Below are 19,927 nucleotides of genomic sequence, written 5' to 3'. Positions count from 1 at the left end.
ACTTTGAAAATGGAAGAAATCCAGATCCTTGAGCAAGATATAAGGCAGCTCTAACAAAACGTCCATCAGTTCAGGACTTTAACGCAAACCTGCAGTTTTTATATGGCATTAAATCTGAAAAAATCTCAACCACTCAAGAGTCATTTTCTCCTTTCTCTTTCATCTCAGAGGGCCAGCATGAGAGCTCTAACAGCAGATGGAAGAAAATCTGATCATCTTCATAATAACTTGAATCATCTGAGCAGCTCAACAAATCCCAGTGTAAACAAACAGATTAATCACATTTGCATATATGTTGAAATGTGCTACATTTCTGGATTTTTGCTTCTTCAAATCTTATTTGCTTGATTGTAAAAGAGCCACCTGAACGTATAGGTTTATTTCACCAGTGCAGTTGTGGAATAAATGTGGAAAAATCTTTGTTGCATGTTTGTAAGAAGAAGCTCTCTGAAAGACAGAGAAGACATTTTCATTAGTGCTTTCTGCTAATCCTCAAAGTCTTCCCTGTAATGTGATTTTGACCACAGTCTATTGCCCCTCTGGCTCACAGGCAAAACAGGCTGTTAACATTAAATCCCACATTTTTCTCTTCTTCTTCTTTTGCTTCAGAAAACGCATAGAAACCTTCTCTTACCTCGGTCATGTGAATCAGGTAGAATCTCATCCCATCAGTATAATCTGTAAAACAACAGAGGATTCATAAGGTTATGTTACATTTTTGTTAAGGAACGCATTTCCTTAACAGCCACCTTTCCTCTGGTTCCCTTTTCACACACTTTCCTCCGTCTTGTCCATAAAGCAGCACTGTTGATTTCCAATTCTGACAAAATAGTTTTATTGATGGAAAGCTTTTACTGTGGGGTCAGCCATATAGACATCCTTCCATAACTCACAGAAGAAGCACTGTGGGAGACACGCCTGTGGCTCTGGAGGCAAGATAAATGGTTTTAATCGAGTGACCATGCACACTTAGACCTACACTCGCAATATGCAGTGGTGATGTTTACCTCTGTGCCCATATAAGAGCACTCATCCATAATTTACACCACGTTAAACACAGAAACAAATACAAAAACATAAAAAACGAGTGGAATATTTTATTCACACTTCATGGTAATTTTTTTTCAATACCTGCCTAATCTGTTCTATTTTTTCACTGTCCCTAAAGACATACATGAATCCAAACTATTCAAATTCATACTTTAATAGATATAAAGAATACAAAAATAAAACAGAATATAAATGCTAACTAAATGAGCAGAGGCTTACTTTGATCTGCCTTGGTTTAATTTTTAATGTTCTTTAAAAGTGCATCCAAAGATCATTATAGTTACTCAGACAGCTTATTTGGTTTTTCCCTGCTCTATTCTGTAGCTCAGGCTATTAAAACCGCCGCATTAGGACAAACATTTTTGTAGCTTTCTATTCCAGAAGCTGACAATGCAACATTCACTTTCACATCCAGTCACTGTAAAAATAAAGAAGAAAGGATACGCTCTTTCAATTGTAGTGTTTGAAGTATGTCGACAAAGTAAAACTCATCTGGTCTTTGCCAGCTTCCAGAATTGTTTTATTTTTAAATCGGCTTCAAATGTACAAAATCATAAAACAAATGTCACTGTGATTATTTATTGAACAAAAAAGAAAACCTAAAATTGAAAAGGAAAAATCTGGAAAAACCCAACAGCTAAAGCTGAAGCTAAAACCTAGAGTTAAACGTGAGCTCATTTTTCTGACAGCTGAAGCTTAGCCCAAACTGAGTCATGGAACAGCAGCAAATACTGTATACAACACAATAGCTGGGAGAAACGCTTCAAAACAATTGATTTCAAAAATGTATTTGATTTCAAAATAGTAGGATGGCTGTGACTGAACTTAAACAGTGCTTTGCACAAACCTCTGTTTGCACGGGGCGTACTTATCTTTTTTGCACAGGGTTTTCCATTTTGGCTTTTATCTTTGTTCAAATGATAATAACAGCGTGGAAGCCTTAGTCTGTTTTTGTAAAAATATGGCTAAAGATGCCAATACTTTTGAGCACCCAAGATAATTTTTCTTTAATGTGCTGAAACCTCTGGAATAAAAAGAGGTTGTCGTTACTATGAATGCTATGAATTACTATGAATTTGTGGAGGTTTTTAAGGGGAAAATGTGGCCTCCTGAATTGATAGCAGTTATGGGGTGCTGTGGCGGCACAGGGCCAAAAGCACAACCCATGTATGGAGGTCTTAGTCCTCGACGCGGCCGTCACAGGTACGAATCCTGGCCAGAAAACCCCCACTGCATGTCTTCCCCGTCTCTCATTACCCACTTTCCTGTCTGACTCTCTCAAATAAAGGTCACTACAGCCAATAAACCTTCAAAAAAAATGAGTAGCAGTTAATCAATTACTTTGGACAATTTGATATTATTCAACTGAAGTTAGTTAATTTTTATTGCTATTGTCGTTACATATTACTTGAAGCTAATTTAAAGGAGCATTTCGTTCATTCATAAGTTCAAAATATCGCCAATTAATGTTTTATATTCATTATTTAGGACAAATACGCATTTATGAACTTTCTGAATGTCCTGAATTTTGTTACAAGATAAAAGGACGTAACACAAGTACAAGATATACAGAGTATCAATTCAACACTGACATTTTCTGCAAGTAACAGTAACAACTGATGTAAAGCCAAGTTCCCATTTCTAATTGATTATACCCAACAGCAGAGGTCGCTGTTGGATAACTATCTGATTCCTAAAAACCAGCAGTCTCACCAAAATAAAAGCACTAAATGAGTAAATATTGACTTTAAACCTGCATACAATCAATAATGGTTTTATGTAACATTTTTACCCCTTTGTTTTAAAGTTACAAAAATAATTGTTTAATATTTGAAAACATTTTATGGCAGTGGTATTTTATTGGATCACTACCAAGGATCATAATGTTTTAATAGCTTTAAAAAACATAAAGCAGACAAACATTTTACCACAGTAAGTTTCTGAAGCTTGTTAACTGTGTATAGTACTGAGCAGTCTATTTAACTTATCCTGATTAGCAAGAGTTTTGGATGTCTGTCTCTTTTTCTGCTTACTTTTTTTTACTAAGCTGCAGATAATAATTTTTCTATTTTCTTTTTTTACAAGGCTGCTTCTGACTACTGGATCATTCATAAAATGATGACTGGCTGCATCCTTTCGCACAGGATTGAAGACCAAAGGAGGAATATATTGTGCTAGATTGTAAAGACAATGCTTGGACTACATGTTCTTCTTTGCTTTTGTCTTTTATACTACTTTTGTTGTTTCCCACGCTCCTCAGGCTAGTATTGGGGTAATGGGAACACAGGAAAGCCCCTGTATTGAACTCGTTCTGTGTCATTACATGCACATACACAGACAAGTCCAACACGCCCTCACTGAAACAAACACAATCCCCCGGCGCCTCCTTCCTGAGTGACGCTGCCGAAGTGAAATAACAATGACAGGCTGCAGGGTGGAGGTGAATATCTGTAACTGTGTGTGTATCCCCTCACAAAGCAGACACACAGACCCTTTTGAATCCTTAGTCTGGTGGCTTTTGATTGATAGGGTGCTGCAGGGAGGTCAGGAGTGGCCCAGAGGAGATCAGCGGTGTCCAGAAAGGACAAAGCAACTCACATCTGCATTTATGGTTTTGTATTATGAATATAAAAAGTACTCCATTGTCCATTGAGCATGCTAATACTGCAACCGAGAACCAAGTCAGTGTTTTGAGGTTTCTGATGATCATCATTAGTACTCAATTACAGACCTGATTGCACACATGCTCAATTCTCGCTCAACAAGTTTCTAAGTATTAGTTGCATCAGAACAGGCAATCATTTTATAAGTAAAAAAAAAAAGATTATCTTTAACTTCATGTCTCTTGAAATTTAACTCCTAAATAATGAATTTAAGGCCTCACAGAGAGCTTGACCACATCCTTTTTAGAAAGCTGGGTTCAATTTCACCATCTTACCCACAGACCTGAATGCCACCACATCTGCTAAATCAAAAACATAAACAAAACCTTTCTGAAAACAGGAAGAAGCCTAAGCAATCTCAAAAACCAACATATTTGGCCTCATTGCAAAAGAAAATACAACAACATATGAGAAACAGATTGACTGATGTCTATTAGTCTGGAAAGAGTTGCTCAGTTTTTCCCCACCACAGGTGGCCAATAAATGGAGAAACCATGGAAAAGGTGTAAACCCTCCCAGGAATCACATTGGCAACTCATTTAGGAGGGTACACAAGAGCCCAGATCGTAATCTAAATCACTGGAGGTCTCACTTGCCAGAGTTATGTAGACAAAACTGTTGGAAATGCAACAGTGTGTCCGTGTTAAGGTGTGTGTACTTGATTCAACAATCAAAAAAGACAGAAGAAAATCTTGCATCTACGGGACAGCTCCGAGAGCAAAATTACTGCTCGTCAAAAAACATGTTGACTCCCAAGACTTTCTGAAAAGATTCTGTGAATTGATAAAAAAAAGAAGTAGTTTTTGGAAGCTTTTGGATGCTTTTTTCCCTCAATAAAATAAATCACCAGTTGAAAGCAGTTATTTAATCTTTATATTGTATTTATGGCTGATAATAAAGTTTATTTGATTATCTGAAACATTCAAGTGAGATTAAAAACAGGCAAAAAGCAGACAAAATCTGCATTTTTGCAGATGCAGTTAAGTTATCTCTTTCTTAAAAACTGAGGTGAAGCTCTCCGTTGGTACCCTCTAATTGCTTTTGTTCACCACAACCATCACTGATGTTTCCGTGTAAATGATTTCAAAGCCACAGTTTGCTTCTGCAGAAAGTGTCTTTTCTACACTTTCACCCCACACTGATTAGCTAAGATTCTCCACTCGGTATAACCCCACTCACATTTATGAATCACAGAATTGAAACAACACTAAAGTTGTTGTGTAATGATTAATATCCGGCTGTGCCTACTTATTATCTGAACTTGACGTTGGCTGCAGCAGGTTTCTGAACAATGCAGTGATCAGATTTCAGGTTTCTCTGTCCAAGTGTGCCCGTTCTGTCTTGGCTCTGGGCCTTTCATGCCTCTGGACCCTGCCCTCCGTTTCCGCACACTACTCAAAAACACAGATTGTTTACAGCATGCCCTTATTTATTTGATTTGCTCGGTTACTGTGTGACCCTGATGGGCTTGATGTTCCCTGCATTAGGCCTGAGAAGCCAGTTGTTTACGTCGAAGCAAAATAAGAAGACAAAGCAACAGGAAATTTGGCACTTATTCAAATATACTTCAGTAGTACTCAACTGAAAATATCTCGACAACCACAGTACCGTATGTTTATTTCTGTTTGTGCAGTTTTTGGTTTCTCTACTTATTCAGTGTTGAATTGTGGGAGGTCAAACAAGGTTTGACTCTTGGGGGGAGGGATATGGAGCATTTCAGTTTTGCAAAATCTCTGAATCTTAAAAGGGTACTGAGGCAAACTTACCATCCTGTAGACGGAGGTGTCTGAGGTACAGGGGACTCTGCAGGACATTACATCTTCCAGGTTCATTTTCTCTCGTTATGAGCAACAGATCATTGTAGACGAACACTGTGACCTACAAGAAAACAGGGGTGGAGGGAAAGAGGATCACAAAGAGAGAAACAGGAAATTCAAAGGAAGTAAATGAAGCCAGGGGATTGGTGAGTGGGAGTGGAAGAAGAAAAGGTGATGATACTTGTGCATCATTTTGTAGCAGCTGTGGCTTACACCTTACAAACCTGTGACCAAGTAGATGCCTTTCTGACAGATCTTGCATTATGTCCAAACACAGAAGCAAATGATAGATTTATTCGAGTAAAGTTTGTAAGAAGCATCAAGATGAACAGAAACAAAAACATTTTGACCAATTTGGTTAACATGACACTTAAAGAAAAGGCCTAAAATTCATTAGTGGGTGGTTCAATGCAACGTGAAGCAAATATATAAAGTAGAAAGTGGTCAGTTTAAATGTTCAAAATTTCAACTCAGTGCTTTTGCAATTGTTGCTTCCTCTTAAGGGCCTGAGAAAGCAGGCAGGGCATTTTAGTTGTTGCCTATATGTGTGAAGTGTGTTTGTGTGTGTGCGCGTGTGTGCGTGTGTGTGAAAGACAGAGAGATCACTTCAGTTTGAAAGTGTAAAAATTTGAGTGGGTGGAAGATAATGCAAGAGCGACCCAACTGTTTTCACACTGTGAAATGAGCACGTTGGCATTGCACTTGATGTAACATACACAAATAAAATACATATAAAGTCTCTAAATGATCTCAGAAGTTCCGGCTTTGGTTCTGTGAGTCTCCATTTAATGCTTCCTTTGGATTCCAATTCATTTATTAATAATAAAAGTCCTTTGAGAAGTCAAAAGTGAAAATTGGAAATGAAGAACACAATGCCTGTGCAAAATAAAATCGGCAGGTAAAAGTTTGTACTCTTAGGTACGTGAGACAGTTTTTACCAAACACTGAAAATGATTCCATCTCTTGGTACACAAACAACAGCGAATGGCAAAGGTTTTCTGCCACTCGGTGTGAGAAAGCAGTTGTCGTTTCATCATGCAAGTTCCATAGGAAGTGGATGGAGAGGGGGTAACGTCACGTCCGTAGAGGGGAAAAATAAGAAAACACAATCCTACCAAGTTCAGAAAAGAATGTTTTGTGATCTACGAGAAGCTACCACAAATATCTAAGTATTTTGGTTTAATACTATGTTAGCTACATTTTAAAATACTTAAATGTCACGAAAAAGAAACTTGAAATATATGGGTTTGAAACTGATTGGTTATAGGTATGTAATAGAAGTAGGAACTAAGTAAATGTTAATCCAACAGCAGAAACTTTAATTATATAGTCCATTCAATGCATTTTCTATATCAATAATAAAAACCCAAACTAACCTTCAGGGTTTTTATTTATTTATTTTATTTTTTTTTTTTAATCCTCAATATATGCCATCAAAGTATTGCTACCATCCAGCCAAATACCATTCTCTGGAGAATATCCCTTAATTTGTCCCTGGTATCTCCCCTGGGTAAAAGTCACAACATTATCTGAGACATAGAAGTTGTTCATTAAATACATCTTGGATTTGATTGTATTAAATTTGAAAAAAAAAAACTACTTTAAATGGAATTTCAAGCTTCTCCACAGAGCCGTCAAAGTCGAGCCATTTGAGTGAAGCACAGTCTCATCTGCATAATGGTGAATTTTAGCAAAGCAAATACTCTGATTTAAATAAAATGAAGAACACATTTAAATAAATGTCCTTGTCAAGCAAACAATGACAAGTTTAAAAAGTCACTACTTTTTTATTATAGATTGTTTTGGATCAAATATGTAATTGACAGCATAATTATTGTAGTTTTATTATTGCATTCTTCTGTTTCATAAATACTCTCAATAATAAAAAATAGAGAAATACTAGCCAATTCTCTTCAATAAAAACTCCACTGCCATACACAAAAAGACCTTGCATAGCCAACAATTTGTGTGAACAGTTGTCCCCCACACACACACAGACTCACTCAACTCTCATAAAGCTGCAACAACAGACACAGAGCACAAAACAGCTTGTTTAAAGAAGCAGAGTGGAGAGAAACTCCCTCATGACAAACATTGGCAGCAAAATATTTGTTTTATAACCCCAACGAGAATCGACTGCGCTGCATTCCAGAGATCACATGTACTTTACAAAAATGTGAATGATTCTGTTTTGTTTTTTTTAAGTTATTGTGGCCTTTATTTATTAGCAGCTGGACAGGAAGAAGGGCACAAAGACAAGCAGTAAAAGGGTCGTGGCAAAGAATCGAACCGGAGTCGACCGTGTTGAGGACTGTAGCCTCTGCATACGGTATGCCCCCTCTAACTCTGAGCTATCTGGCACCCAAAATATTTATTTTAAGAAAAAAAAAGACACCTTTTGCAGACCAGCCTACACTGACCTTACTTCACTTGTACATTTTAAATGGTGAAAGGGGTGGTTGGCAACCATGCATTTTTTTTTTTTCATTAGAGTTTTGGAAGCAGAAAGATGTTATGTAGGTACTGTGGTCACAATTAAAGCTTTGACTACAGAATTGTAGCAGAACATGGGTCACAGATTTTTCTGCCCGATTACCCACATTCCACTGGCCAAAATTTATTAGTTTTATTGCACAATGACACGAAAAAGCAGGATAGCACAGGATGATATTTATAACATTCAAGCAATTGATGCATAAACAGTATTTTACATTTATGGGGCAGAAATGATTATCCTATTTTTCATATAGATGAACTGCATTAAGTGCTGCATAATGCAGGTTATTCTAAAAATGTTTTGTTTTTTATTTGCTAAATCATTTCTTCTGAATCATATCTGTAGATATCTGTTGGACTGAAACATGTGACAGTTCAGCGTACAAAATAAAAGTATTAAGGAATCTCTCTACTGCCTACCGACCTCTTATGCAAATGCTCCACATTTTTCTGTGGACGCAAAAATGCATGCAAAACCACTCTAATATGCACCAGTGGAATAGAGAAAAACTTTTGGTCAAATAAAAAGATTCTGTTCTATTCTCTGTACAATGCGTATACCATGGTTAATGCAATGCAAAACAAAAAATAATAAAAGAAATACACACAAAATGTTTGCACATTTTCCTCCTATTTGGTTCTGTCCATTGCAGAAATATTTAATAAGTGCCACAAAATCTCATTTAATTTAATTTTCTGTGCATGACATAAGCAGCTTCAAAGCATCAAGTTACTTCCAGCAAAACATGAGCAATTGAGAAACATGTGGTAAAACAATTTCCTTGACAGCCAAAGTCAGAAATAGTATTACGTCCTGATGTATTTTTTGCATGCAACAGGGAAGCACCAAAATTAGTGAATGCTGTTCTCGGCCAAGTGATGCATCCTACTTTGAGGTTTAAATAGCTTTCCAGGTAAACCACTTCAAAACATGACAAATTTTTACATCGCTAAAAAGGTTTGCGATAACTATTCTTATATTTACATTTCACCCAGACAAATGTGTGCACTCATTCCAGCATCCATTTTTAATGCAACGATGTGACTTACCTTTAAAGAGTGGTGCTTGCTTTCATGTAGAATCATCTCTTCGGATATGATGAGTGTTCGGCTGCACAGATCCAGAGGCTGGTTGCAGGAGAAAATCAAATTAGCAAAAATTCTTTAGTACATTAGCAATATGCAAAGCAATTATCAAATCCCACGAAGCATTAAACCGTCATCACTGCTGTACTCATGAGCATATGCTAAGGGATTTGCTAAGAAACAAGTACAACTGCATGTAACTGATAAAAAAAATTTACAATACCAAGTCCATTATGATTCCTTAATCCAACTGATCTGGTCAATCTCAAAGAGCCAGTATGATCTTTTTTAAACTAACAAAAGCACAACTGAAAGTTACTCTACTGAGAATCAAAGTGAGTCATGACACAGAAGCAAAATGTGCGGTGACAAAAGACTGACACGAAAAATGCACAAGTGCCACAACGTGGGAGGAGGGGGACTTCCTCTGAAGTCCAGGGTGTGAAAAGGGCCTGTTTCAATGTCTGTGTACATTTTCAAAGATATAAATTTCAAAGGGGTTCTTGACAGAAAAAAAACTATTGTAGTAGCAAATGTTTTCTGACATTGTGGCCATATTTCTAAATTTTGTCTTCGATATTCAGAGCATGGTGTGCTTTACATGCAGAACTGATTATTTAGTAACAAAGCACGACTTCACTAAAGTCCCATCTGCTTCCTACTTTTTGACTTTGGAGTTTTCACTCCTGCTCTAAAGTTCAGTAGTACATTTTTATCTGCAGTGATTCAAGTGAAAAGTTGAAAAAACTCCAAAGCCAACTCTAACATAAAACATATGCTTATTTATTTGGCAACTGTACGTTTATTACCCCCGTATGGCCACATTTAACAATGATCTGCAGTCTCTTTATACAACTGCTGTAGCCTTAAGGCTAAAATTGTGTGTTTAAAATCAACTCTTGCATAATGCCGTATGAAAATAGCAAACTCATGACTCATGATTCAAAAAGTGTAGTTTAACTAAAAAGGCCAAAAATATATTTTAGTCACAAACTTTAAATATATTTCCTCTGAGCCAAATTCATTCACGGAACAGCCTGCACATGCTATATTTATACCTTTCTGTTGTGAACACAGAAAAGCTCACAGAATTTTGTAGATTTTTAAGAGTTAGTTTTCAGAGACTTGTCATCATGTGTGCTGGTGTCCATAAAGACCGTTAGTACATGTAAAGAAAGACTGAAAACACCATCTCAACTCTAAAGTAAAGGAGTCGCAGCTGCATGTTGTGCAGAATAGACAGATACACTTAAAAAAAAAACTAGATAACAAAATGAGGAAGGGACATTATGTGGAACTACTAAAGCATTTCAGGACGCCAAGCAGGAAATGAGCTTGGGAAAAAAAAGATTTTTCCAATTGAACAATGACTGTGAGTATACAGTTGAATAAGTTAAAAGGGGTTTAAGGAATTAAACTCACTCATATTAGTGGATGGGCAGAGCTGGAAAGGTGTATGCAAGCAATGCAGCACCTGATCTTTAATCAATTTATAAGTAGTTTTGTCATGAGGACTTGGCCAAAATGAAAGCAAACTAAGAACCTTGTGGAGGGATACTCACATTGTTTGGTCATATTGTTCGAAGACAATGTTCACAAACATTATTAAAATGTCTCTTCAGAATTTGAAGAATTTTTTTTTTTAAATCTCAAAGATTTGCTCTCTGATTAAAAATGCATTCTGACTGGATGTCAAAGTGGAAAACAGGGTGTTGGCTTAAAAAAAACAATCTATTTCATCACAGATGTTAAAAGCCTAACAAGGAAGATGTGAAATACTACCATGGTAAAATTCAATTCATTAGTATAGCAAAATATGAAAATTTAAGACAAGCTGTGTCAAAACTCACAACTAAAGCATTAAAGAATATAAGACTGACTAACCTGAACAAATATGGGGAAGATGAGGATCTTGGGCGCGACTTTGACATACCCATAATTGGCGTGTGGAGTATGTGAGCGGACAATCGTACAGTTCTGGTAGTTAGCAAAATTGGCATTCTGTTGTTGATAGTTAGCTAGGCCGACAGTGGGGGAGGTGGACGAGCCTTTTGACGCCTTGGAGTTGTTAGATCGTCGCAGGAAGCCAGTACGGCTGGAGAAGCCTCCACCACCATTGCCACCACCACCAGTAACACCCCCAGAAAAAGCATTACTGCCACCAGCACTGCTCTGAGGCTGTGGGCCAGTAGTCTGTCGTGTGGAGTACAACCTGTTGTAACCTGAAGCTAAGAAACACATCAAAAACATAAAATCATCAATTTTTTTTTTTTTTCTTCTAAACCAATGCAAGAAAACAGTCAAGTCAAAAGAACATGGTAAGTTTAAGAGATTTGGAAAAACAATAAAGTGTGAAGGTTTAGATTCAAAGTAATAATGAAAGCATAACTTAGAGTGCATGTCCTACCTAATGTACCCTGGTTGTCGGTATACACAGGCCTCAGTATCTGAAAGCAAGCAGGATGAAACAACACTGAGAATGTTTGTATCAGCAAATCTATGAGTTACAATCAATAAAATTAAAAGATCTTTTCAAAAAAGTCTAAGCTAATGTATGCCACAGACTACGCTAATTGTAATTAGCAAAACATTTTAGCACTAATTGGCTGTAAGAGTTTATGATTTCTTCTAGCAACGATTGATGCTGTTGACTCAGGTTGCTGAGTTTTGTTTGTTTTTTTCCACAAAGTTTAAGCAATTATCTGCAGTTTGGGATCATCCATCTAATCAGTCTGTGAACCCCGTCAGGTATTGCTGGTCTCATTGTTATACAATATGCAGCAGAGGAAGTCAGTGCCAGATATACTAATCAGATTTACGTGGAAGTTAAAGAAACATTTGGGCAGCAACGCAACATTTTAGGATATTTCATTACTCTAAAAGTACAATGCAACAGAAGAGTTGGTGTGCGCTTTCAAAGCATTTTTGTGAACTACAATACTTTGTTCATTTGAGATGCCACAAACATGACCCATTTCCAAAGGGCCGTTATTATTTTTAGCCTGTCTAAACCCAACAAAGCTCTGCTTCCCTTTTGTGCAGAGACTGATTTTTAAGCTGTCTGAAGAGAAAGGTTTACTCAGAATGATGGTATGTGGCTCTTTTTCCTCGGGCTACACTTTTTTTTTTTTTCAATAAACTAGTCTGTTATTTCTGTGAGTTTCTCTGCTTTATCTCCTGACATCTAACTGCTCTTATGACTCAGGCAGTAACACTCATTTTTGTCCTTCTAATGAACCTTAAGTTGGAAAGCACAGATACAGAAAAGTGCAAGAGGAGTACTTGTAACACAACACACAGACAGCTTCAAGTGACAGACATAAAAGTAAGAACAAAAGGAAAAGGATGAGTTAGTTAGATAGATTATAGATAATTTAAGCTCTTAAGAGATTTGCTTAATGAAAACAGCCTTATGAGCCGAGATGCATATTTTACTTCAACAGGAACTGCAGCAGTGTTTTAAACAGGTCCTGAATATTATATTTTTGATTCAACAAGTTTGTTAGTATCGTGTTAGCTGAGGAATTCAGATCAGCCTTTTTGATTCATTTGATTCGCTTTATTTCATTTTTTATGATTGAAACTTTACTTCAAATACAAAAAGGAGTATGTTCTGTATAAAATATAACTGACATGTCATGTTGTGAATGTACATGCAAGTTACAGAAAGTATGTAACTGATTTCATTATATATACCTCAGAGAAATATTTTTGAGGATTTTCTGAATTAAAATGAAAGGTATGTATATGTAATTAAAGACACAAAGATAATGTATCTGGATGATATCTGTAGATAAATTATGCACAAAAGCATTATTTTCGAAAATGAAAATAATTTCTGGCTGGTAGAAATGTAACAAAACAAATAACACAAAAACTTGATTATACTGTATTATTAACATCCATCTAAGAAAATGATCTATATGTGCAACATGAAATGTGCTGAAAACATGCATAAATCACCGAAACAGCATTAATCCACAGGACACGGACACACTGAACAGACAATCAATCTATCTATCAGCGCCAGGGATGTAAGGTAAGGAAACGTATCTAGGTTGTGCCACCAAATGACCATAATGAGGATGAGGAGGACGAAGAAGATGATAAAGATGCAGCCCTCCACCAGTCTGTGGTACCTGGCTTCCAGGGTTGATGGGTGCCAGGATGATGTAATTGTCCCCATTGGATGCCTTCACCCTGGTTCCCTTTAATGTGGCGGTTGGAGGATGATGGAGGAGACGGGGTTTACCATCCAGCTCCTCGGCCGATCCCATGTGGGCTCCCCACTCCAGCGTCCCTCTGCTCCCACCGACACCGTTTCCAGTTTCGGAGCCGTTCACCAGCAGCCTGCGGGCTGCAGTAGGGCGGTGGTGCGCTGGGAGAGGCGGCACCGCTGGCGGAGCTTTGCTTGGGCCGACATCTGGCGCGCGCCTGCGGGTGGGCGGGGAGGGAGCATCGTAGTTTGAGGTTGAGGGTTTGTAAGAGGGCCGGTGGATGAGGCCCTCAAAACTGGGTTTAGCTGAGGGTCCGGTGCGCCACACCACCACTGTAATTTCATTGGCACTGTTTCTACAACAGACAGGAAAAAAAAATACAGAAAATCATATCTATCTTTGATTAAAAAGTTGCTTAAATAGAGACAGAGAAGTAAAGAAGGAAATTAAAAAAACACAAAACAAAAGTTTATTTTGGCTTGAAATGAGTCCACTCAATAAGCAATGACAGCCACCAGCTACTTATTATGGTCTCCAAGTTAAACTGGTCAAAAACTTGTATTGCATCACATTTATTTCAGTTTGTTAACAGTAAATGTAAAGGAAAGACTTCCAAACTAGTGTTGGTAGAAGCATTGGATATGGATCTAAAAATGCATAGCAAATAAAATACCTAAGACTTTTATGTTCTGGTTACCTTATTGCGTGGGCCAAGTCCACACACTTCCACTGTTCCACTGGCTGACCATTTAACTGCAGGAGTGTGTCCAGCTGCTGCAGACCAGCCTGGTCCGCTGGACCCCCTGTAAGAGGGAAAGGAGAGATGAAATCATGAAATACTGATACTACATGAGTCTGTGTCTCTTTTACTATTATACTTTCTCTGATAGAGAAGGAATTATGGATTGCTTAGACACAATGTTTATGTTTTGAATGTGTTAATAAAAAGTTATCTCCTGTTGCTTGCCTGTCATATTAAGGAATATAGTCTGATAGTTGCATAACAGGGAGGCTTCTGATTAAATCCAACACAGTGCAAACAGAATAATATTTTAATATTAGATATCTATGTGACAGTAAATTCTGGCTTCACAGGATGACCTAAACCGTCAACACATCTGGCTAGTTTTCTCAGGACCCTCCTGTCCTATCAAACATTAACAAGCTACAGTTAAAGCCCAATTTATTCACATGACATGTAGATTTAGATAAAATTAAATTTTAACTCAAGACATAAGGAAACTGGTATCTTTCAAAATATAATAAAACAATGTGAAAGGAGGATGAATTTGGAAAAGAAAAACAAATATCTGTTTATATTTACATTTTTTAAAAAAAGTATTTATTAGCATTACAGAAAAATAACAAAAATGTCAAGGATTCTTGATTATATTCAAGTGAGGACCTCTGGCTGTGCCGCTCTAAAAGGTTTATGCTACAAACAGTCAGGAGAAATGTGTATAAAGTCAAGAGACCACTTTCAACCCTATTTCTGCCTCCACAGTATAATGATACACCAATCTGAGGTTAGTGTGAAACGAGGAACTTTCATCCTAACACATATGTCATAGTTCATCTCACAAACAATGAAAAAAAAAAAAAAAAATCTGAGAAAAAAAAAATCTGATTTTCAATATTTGGCTTAATCAATAAAATATAACTATTCTGAAAATTGACAGAAGCAACAAAAAATTTTGGAAAACAAACATTTTATAGACTGGACTGGAGATTGACTGGTGTCTTTTAGAAACGCTGACATGAGCACACAAAACTTGCCTGGATCAACAGCCTGCACCCTCACAGGGGAATCTGAGCAGATGGTGAATCCATATCCATCCTTCCCTCGAAGGATGGTCACCTGCAAAACACACACAAACACAAAGACACACACAAACTTAGTCATTTTGTGGTACAGTGATTGACTCTCCTTCCCACCCTCATTGCTCAAGGATTAAAAAAAAAAAAAAAAAAATCAGCTTCCTTCCTGCAGGACGATTAAGTAGATTTGTTTTCTGCTACTACTTCCTATTAAAACTGTCCTGGCAGCAGATTCCTAGTGAACATAATTAGCTGAGTGCGAAAAAAAAACAGTTCCAGAGTAGAAAGAAAATTGCTCTTTATCCAACAGTTGGAAAGGAAAGAAAAACAAAATGGTGGTNGCAATGNAGTTTTNATTAATATTGTGAACTTGCTGTCTAAAAAATAATTAAAAAAAAAATAAATAAAAGTTTATTCTGGGAAATTCCAGGCGTTACAAATATTTAAAGAAACTGTATAATTGTATTTATATTAACACAGCCAAATTGTTCTCTTAATGTAAAGAGCAAATATAGATCATAATTTTTCTTCATATGCTGCTCCAATTAAGGTAATTAATCTGCTAGAAAAGCAATATAACTTGGAGTGCAGCAGAACAATTTTCTACTGCCTAATGAGGTTGTCTGAGTTCTTATAGTCACTTCTAAATCCCTTACTTGTTTGAAAATTATTACATTTTTCTAAAATGTGTGCCTCAACAGCTTTAAACTAACTTTGAAAGATAGAAAGCAGGTCCTACTGACAGATGAGGATGTAGTGGCATAATTAAACCAATCTCAATGTTCTTTAAAAATACAAATAATCCCCCCCCACCTACTCAAAGTCTGACATTTATTGTATCCAGAGATACAAAACGACAGCTCGGATGACTCTAAGCCATTATCTCCCTTTCCCTTGCATTGTCAAACAGCTCATATATGTCTCAGCCAAAGTAAACACAATTCCATCCAAAACATTTCACTTTCCATCCGATGAAAGCCATGGACATGAAACTCGCACAGACATCACTTTTTTTTTTTTTTTGCTCTCTTTTTCTATAGTAAGCTGGCTCAATCTGCCTATGAGCTGGACGCAGCGGCTTGGAGAAATTTGGTGATTATTCTAAAGCCCAAAGCTCATGATGACCCTAAAATGTCGGGTAAAATTGTAGGTTTTCATAGCCCACTGATTTTATGTGCCCTGAATATTGGTTCTTTTGACATCTTGCAGCACGCTTCAGTCTGCTGAATAAGGCTCTGTTTTAGACTGTGGCTACACTTAACCAGTTTGAAAAAACAATTATAGGGCTACAGATACAATCGGATGACTCATTTGGGTGCAATAAAAATTTACTTCTGGTCATCACCTGTTATCGTGTACACACTCGGTCACCAGTGTGTGTTTAATTTGTCGTTTTAGTCCTGGACTTTGAGATCCCTGAACAGCTGAGATCACCATAGACTAATCAAAGCCTTGCCATAAGAACAACCATTTCTTGAGTACTTAGTAAAGACAAAACATCTCAGTGCAATCTTTCTCATTTAAGGAAGAAAAGAAAGGCAGATACTGGTACACGAATGACTGGCTCAGATAAATAAAAATGTAACAATTCTGTGCGTTTCACAAATGGGTATAAGAAGAGAATACTAGAACTTAATTCAAGGTGGGGAAAAAAATGAAATAATGAATCTTCTTCCTAAAAGCCATAAAAAATACCATCGTAATTCTTTGAAACTTCACATCTTTTGACTTCACTTTGTTTTATTGTATTGTAATTTATGGCAAGTCCTCAAATGCCATCTTTTCTAGCCAATTTTGGATTTTACTTGTTCTGTTAATTGTTCCATTGCCAACATTTTTTCATGCAACAATTTAAATTCACAAATATGTGGCAAAAAGAAATGTTACAGGTTCTTGGTAAAAGTAGTAGTCCTGAATCCAACTGAAAACGACAGTGATAAGATCATATCTGCTTATGCATCAAAGCATACAACTCAATTTTTATCCGAGTTTTCCTGAACTCAAAACAAAGTGCATCAAAGAATAGGTTGCTTTAAAAAAAAAAAAAAGCAAGAGCTAAAAGTATTAATGAGAATGAATAAACAAAACAAGTTATGATTAAACTTAAAATTTGACCTGCTGATTAAAACTGTTTGAGTGAAAACTGGCTGGTGAGTTTATTGGTATTTAACTAGTATTTGGTTGGAAAAAAAAAATAGCAAGATTAATTGGGCGTTTTAAAATCCAGCTATATTTATTCACTGTTTATCAAATTAGGATGTGATAAAAAGAAAAAAGTCCCTCTGCATACGTCTGTTTTTTTTTCTTTTTTGACTATGTCCCTTTGACTCTCACGCCACAATGCCAAGCCTTGATTTTTGGACCCGACTGTATGTAGGGAGGAGCAGGTCAGTCTCCAGTCTCCATCCGATGATTGCAGGACATGTCTTATCTACTTTCCAGCAGTGCAGGAAAGGGTAAACATTAACTGCTGACAGTTTAACACAGACTAAATGAAATTTACCAGGCATGTCATGATATCTGCACGATTAGACAATGTTATCTGGCTAGATATTTTCAGTTGCTACATTTAACGACATGTTCTGCTGTATTTCTGTCATGTGATCTCAACCTTATTCTCAAGCTGCAAACAGCATTTTAGATTGGGAACAATTAACTCGTCTCTTCGTGTTTTTTCCCCTCGGGTTTTTATTCCTTGCAGCTTTTAATAATTTGTATCCTTTCGCTAACGTGTCCATTTCTGGGTTTTTTTTTTTTTCCTCCATCAGATCTTTCTCTGACAATGTGAGAGGATAAATAATTTAAAAACAGAGAGCTTGTGCACCTATTTTAAAAGAAATACATCCGGAGATCCCCTGCATTTACTTGTGGAAAGACCATAAAAAGTGCATTTGACTCTTCAGCAATAAAAAAAGATGTGCTAGTGTTTAAAGTGGTGTGACACAGATTGATACCAAACAGCTAATGCATCTTTTAACAACAACCTCGCTCCATTCTTTCACTACCTCTTCCTGTTATTTATTTTTTACACACCTGAGGCAGCCTGCATCCGATGCAAAGGTGACACAGCCCGTGGATAGTGTGCATTACACCACCGCCTCCTCTCCCTCCACCATCTCCACCATTTAGGTCAGCAGTCAAGACGCACACACTACGACGGTGGCTTTCCACCTGGTTTCCCCCTCTGCAGCCGGAGTATCGCCACAGCTTTCTTTGAGCGGCAGAGTTTGTTCTCCTGTGGCTGGTTTCTGAAGGCTGAGTGGACTTCAGCGTGTTGTGTATCATCATGATAGTTTCCAAAAGGTGGATATGGTGACCTTAATGTTGGACTTCCCAGTTGTCAGTTCAGTTAAGGTGGCTCAAAAGGAAATCCTCAACCACTCGTGAATCTTCTCTGCATTAACTTTGGGTAAACTGACTCTCAATCCAGTTTTTTTTTTTTCTTTTTAACCACTGACCTCCAGTTGCACCGTCTTCCTTTCAAGCACATCAATCCACATTCACGTATGCAAGCTTTCCATCACTTTCTTCACCACCACAGCTTCCAAAATGCCTCGCTTACTGTCCGTCAACTTTGGTAAAAGCTCCACTCTCGAGTTCTTTCTCTCCGTCCAACTTACATTTGTCTTGTCCGCCCCGCGCCCAGTGTCCAGAACAACAGTAGCAGCAGAAGCTACTGAGATCAGCTGTGTGAGTGTGTGTAGTGGCGTCACACAGGCGAGACTGGCGCTGGCTCAGCCTGCTGAGGCCACACTGTAGCTCCTGGCAGGGGTGCTCATGGGAACTCTTCAACAGTAGAAGAATAGGAGGAAGTGCCTCCCACCTCAACAACACCCCCCCCCACCAAAAAACACACACATACACACCGACACGCATGCACTTATGCATACCTCGCCATCCTACAGGCTGAGCGGCTTTGTGTGTCTGCCTCCGATAAGGCCAGTTTGCTTCCTGAGTCCTCACTACGAGGTTGCGAGAGGTGCTACAGTTCTAACGTAGGTGGCATGGCAGAGACACATTCACACAAAATAGTAGCAATAAAAAGCTTATTAAAAAAGGAGTATCACAGTCGTGTCAATCTCCAAATACTGGGGTTATTATTGCAAAAAGTTTCAAATTGCTCACAACATTTTGTGTCTAAGATTTTAATGGCCTTGTTTCCCCAACAAAAACACAATGACACCAGATTTGCTCAGGGACATACTTTACTCTCACACACACACTTCACACCTCATCATACTCTTTCCAGCATCGTTCCCACACTCCCCAGTCTACGTCCAGACCTTGTGGTTGTTTGTTATGCTTTCAACTTCCATATTTCCTCTGCTTTTCCTTTCAGCTGTTCCCGCTCACCTCGAACCGCTTCGTACGGAAATTCACAGGCCTGCGAACTCTTAAAAAGTCCCTCGCCCCCGCCTCCCTCTTCTTCTAGTTATCCAAACATAACTTTTTTTTTAAAAATCCGTACAGACTTTTGCAAATAATAAACACATTAAAAGGAGAGCAGGGGAAAAGGCCTCTTTAATTACCAATACTGCAGTGGCCTGTCTCACCCTTAGCAGCCCCATTATTTCCCAGCGAGCCTCTTTCTCCTTTAATTGCTTGGATGCCTGGCTCGTGGGATGAAACATGGACAGAGAAGTGACAGAGGAGCAATGCTGCACTTGTCTCTACAACGTTAATAAAGTGGCAGAAAACACCATTGTTTTAGGGTCTCTTTATGCCAGTGGTAATGGTAGCCTGTGCCTGTTTGCCTTTTCAAAGGGCGAGGGGTTAGCCA

The 19,927-nt window shown here is 37.8% G+C and overlaps 1 protein-coding gene across 5 annotated transcripts in view; it reads right to left on the bottom strand.

The window, feature by feature from the left end:
• The window catches only part of rgs3a (regulator of G protein signaling 3a), a 162,728-nt gene that overhangs the window by 91,879 nt on the left and 50,922 nt on the right, over positions 1 to 19,927 (bottom strand). For 3 of the 5 annotated variants that reach the window (XM_015044237.1, XM_015044241.1, XM_015044242.1), the window contains 8 exons: positions 15,106 to 15,187; positions 14,027 to 14,132; positions 13,252 to 13,684; positions 11,520 to 11,559; positions 10,997 to 11,340; positions 9,077 to 9,154; positions 5,480 to 5,591; positions 635 to 678 (listed from right to left, as the gene is read on the bottom strand). In XM_015044237.1, coding sequence (XP_014899723.1) covers positions 635 to 678; positions 5,480 to 5,591; positions 9,077 to 9,154; positions 10,997 to 11,340; positions 11,520 to 11,559; positions 13,252 to 13,684; positions 14,027 to 14,132; positions 15,106 to 15,187 — 1,239 coding nt within the window. Of the gene's footprint in view, positions 1 to 634; positions 679 to 5,479; positions 5,592 to 9,076; positions 9,155 to 10,996; positions 11,341 to 11,519; positions 11,560 to 13,251; positions 13,685 to 14,026; positions 14,133 to 15,105; positions 15,188 to 18,180; positions 18,861 to 19,927 lie in introns of those variants that run through there. The other 2 variants (XM_015044240.1, XM_015044238.1) reach the window with 2 other exon arrangements.

The sequence above is a fragment of the Poecilia latipinna genome, unplaced genomic scaffold (assembly GCF_001443285.1).
Source record: "Poecilia latipinna isolate Pla-1442-1.1 unplaced genomic scaffold, P_latipinna-1.0 Scaffold665, whole genome shotgun sequence".
Lineage (NCBI taxonomy): Eukaryota > Metazoa > Chordata > Actinopteri > Cyprinodontiformes > Poeciliidae > Poecilia > Poecilia latipinna.
This window is presented reverse-complemented; position numbering and strand designations above follow the sequence as displayed.